Here is a 3,521-nt window from a genome sequence, read left to right as displayed (position 1 = left end):
CACCCGGCCTTACTTTATTATTTCATAGTGATCATCACAAGTAGAAATAAATCAATCATTGCTTTATGATTTGTTACATTTTTCCCCTCCCTTCTGCATTGGAAGTTCTATTAAGGTAAAGTCTTGTTTGGTCCTTTCTTTTATCTTTCTTTCTTTCTTTTTTTTTCTTTGAGACGGAGTTTCATTCTTGTTGCCTAGGCTGGAGTACAATGGCATGATCTCGGCTCACCGCAATCTCCGCCTACTGGGTTCAAGTGATTCTCCTGCCTCAGCCTCCCTGGTAACTGGGATAACAGGAATGCACCACCACGCCCAGCTAATTTTATATTTTTAGTAGAGACGGGGTTTTTCCATGTTGGCCAGGCTGGTCTCGAACTCCTGACCTCAGATGATCCGCCCACCTCGGCCTCCCAAAGTGCTGGGATTACAGGCATGAGCCACCATGGCTGGCTTGCTTGGTCCTTTCTATGTCATTGTGTTTCCAGGAAATTCAGACTGTGGCACAGGACATGGCATGAATCATGAGATTAAAAATATTTGTCAAATTAATGAATCGAACAGTGGGCAGGATTTGTAGAGATCTTCTAGACTGGCTGAATAAAATAAAATGTAAAAGTGATTTAAGAGACCGGGCACAGAGACTCACCCCTGTAATCCCAGCACTTTGGGAGGCAGAGGTAGATGGATCATGAGGTCAGGAGTTCAAGACCTGCCTGACCAACAGGGTGAAACCCCATCTCTACTAAAAATACAGAAATTAGCTGGGTATGGTGGTACATGCCTGTATTCCCAGCTACTCAGGAGGCTGAGGCAGGAGAATCGCTTGAACCTGGGAGGCGGAGGTTGCAGTGAGCAGAAATCGCGCCATTGCACTCCAGCCTGGGCGACAGAGTGAGACTCTGTCTTAAGAAAAAAAAAAGTGATTTAAGCATTTTAGTGACAGCCTCTGACTCTCAGGACTCACAGTAGCACAGAATACTGAGGATCTTCCCCTCCCTCCCTCCCTCCCTCCCTCCCTTCCTTCCCACAATTTCATTAAACAAAAAAACACTAAAACATCTAAGGTCTTGTAGATGAATATTTGGCACTTCAAAAATCCGTACTTTTTTCTTGTCATTAGAAGATAATGTAGGTCAACAAACATTTTAAATGTCTTTTTTTTGTGTGTGATGCTATTTAATAAGCACCAATGGCACCCACCAGGTTTTAGGTCCACAAGGCCAGTCTACTGATAGTACTTAAAAGATGCAGGTCTTTCTATATATAAGGTTATATAAACAAAAGAGAAATCTTATTGTAGAATGTGAAAGTAATGTGTGTGTAATCACCATCCACTGGAATTCAATCAGATTTTCCTAACAAGATGTTAGAAAGTGTCTAGGACAAAACTGACCTCAAAATGGTTTGGTGGAGGCAATTTATCTTCTGACCAGTTGCTGGCGAGGAACCCTCAAAAAGCTGCTGTTTTGTGGCTTACGGCATTCAGTGCAGTTCTGACAAGGAGCTTCAGGTTTAAAGGTCTGACTCTACCATTCGCTTAACCCCGAATTTAATCCGCTGCATGTTCTGTGCAATTTTCCTCACCTAATAAAGGAACTTCCTTTTGCTCATACTCCATAGATACCACATTTCCTTCTCATGACCTTTCTAACAGCTTCTTTGAAGTCTTTGTTCCTCAAGCTGTAGATAACTGGGTTCAGCAGTGGTGTGACCACAGTGTAGAAGACAGAAATGATCTTGTTGACTTCAGGCAACAGGTGGGGATTGGGGTGCACATACATGGAGATCATGGTCCCGTAGTAGATAGTGACAACAGCCAGGTGGGAGCCACATGTGGAAAATGTCTTTCTCCGGCCAGAGGTGGAAGGGATTCTCAATACGGAGGACACGATGAAAACATAGGACCCCAGTGTCAGAAAAAAACAAATGCACAGCACGGCAATTGACAGGATGAAGATGGTCACCTCGGTGATATAAACACTGGAACAGGAGAGCTGCATGAGTGGGGGGAGGTCACAGAAGAAATGGTTAATCTCATTGGGCCCACAGAAGTCCAACCTGGAAATCATCAGGGAAGGCAGAAAGCCTGTGCCAATCCCTGTCCACCAGGAGACCGCCACCAACCTGGTGCAGAGCTCACGATGCATGAGGAAAGGGTAGCGGAGCGGGCTGCAGATGGCCAGGTAACGGTCATAGGCCATCACGGCCAGGAAAAAGCACTCGGTAGCGCTGAGGAACACAAAGAAGTAGAGCTGTGCCATGCAGGCGGAGAAGGAGATGGCTTGGCCCCAGGACAGCAGGTTGGCTAGGAGAAGGGGCACAGTGGTGGATGTGTACCAGACCTCCAGAAAGGAGAGATGCTGGAGGAACATGTACATAGGGGAGTGCAGTCGCTGGTCCTGGCTCACCACAGTAACGATGATGACATTCCCTGTAATGGTCAGGCAGTAGATGAGCAGGAAAATGACAAAGAGCAGGGTCTGCCATTCAAGAAGGTTCTGGAATCCTAACAGCTGAAAGTTAGTCACAGTGGAGGTATTTTGGGGCTCCATTGCCTGTGGGGGATGAAAAACATTTTGGAAAAGCACAGGATGCAAGGCGCAAATGTATCACTATTGATGTTTGGCACTTCAGAGATTAATTTTTAAATAGTTTAGAGCTGTATGCACAGCTTTTTAGAAGGATAAGTGCATAATTCCACATCTCTTTTCTAAGAACACATTTTGAAATCCTAAGCTGAATGTGAATGTTAGATCTTGTAAGGAGACTCAGCAAGTTTCATTTATCTGGGTTCTCTGAAATTGTGAAGTCTCCTATCCAAAGACAGGCAAAAGAGGACTCTGATTAGTAGACCTTCAGTGTTCTCACCATACAAAAAAGAAAACCTGAGGCGGTGACTATGTTACTTGGATTGATTGTGATGATTATTTCACAATGAGTACCTCCATCAGAACAACACTGTACACTTTAAATATATAGTATACAATAATATTTATCGACTACACCTCAATAAAGCTGGACAAAAACTCAAAAAACTGACAATAACAACAAAACTTAAAAAAAAAAAAATCCTGCAGGGCCGGGCGCAGTGGCTCACACCTGTAATCCCAGCACTTTGGAAGGCCGAGGCGGGCATATCGCAAGGTCAAGAGTTCGAGACTGGCCTAACCAACATAGTGAAACCCTGTCTCTACTAAAAGTACAAAAATTAGGTAGGCATAGTGGCACGTGCCTGTAATCCCAGCTACTTGGGAGGCTGGGGCAGGAGAATCATTTGAACCCGGGAGGTGGAGGTTGCAGTGAGCCAAGATCACGCCACTGCACTCCAGCCTGGGCGACAGGGCGAGACTCCGTCTCAAAAAAAAAAAAAAAAAAGTCTTGCACATATGGAAGCAAATGCCTTTCCCTTGTCATATGTGGGCTTTGTCTGAAAAAGAAGCCAGACACAGCACGTCTCCTACGCCATCTTGGGAAAATGTAATATTCTACCCTCAAACAATATTTATTGGTCCCTGCTGTGT

The 3,521-nt window shown here is 44.7% G+C and overlaps 1 protein-coding gene across 1 annotated transcript; it reads right to left on the bottom strand.

Annotated features, from left to right (window-relative positions):
* Nucleotides 1–1,245: 1,245 nt before the first annotated feature.
* LOC102140409 (olfactory receptor 11L1) lies at nt 1,246–3,160 on the bottom strand. The gene has a single exon (XM_015457266.3). It carries the CDS (start codon nt 2,550–2,552, stop codon nt 1,608–1,610), a length of 945 nt encoding a protein of 314 aa, XP_015312752.3. The 5' UTR covers nt 2,553–3,160; the 3' UTR covers nt 1,246–1,607.
* Nucleotides 3,161–3,521: the final 361 nt, after the last annotated feature.

This window comes from Macaca fascicularis, chromosome 1, assembly GCF_037993035.2.
Source record: "Macaca fascicularis isolate 582-1 chromosome 1, T2T-MFA8v1.1".
Taxonomy (NCBI): Eukaryota; Metazoa; Chordata; class Mammalia; order Primates; family Cercopithecidae; genus Macaca; species Macaca fascicularis.
This window is presented reverse-complemented; position numbering and strand designations above follow the sequence as displayed.

Bases quoted from the DNA above. Each gene is read 5' to 3' on its own strand.
- LOC102140409 (XM_015457266.3), bottom strand. From the start codon at position 2,552: ATGGAGCCCCAAAATACCTCCACTGTGACTAACTTTCAGCTGTTAGGA.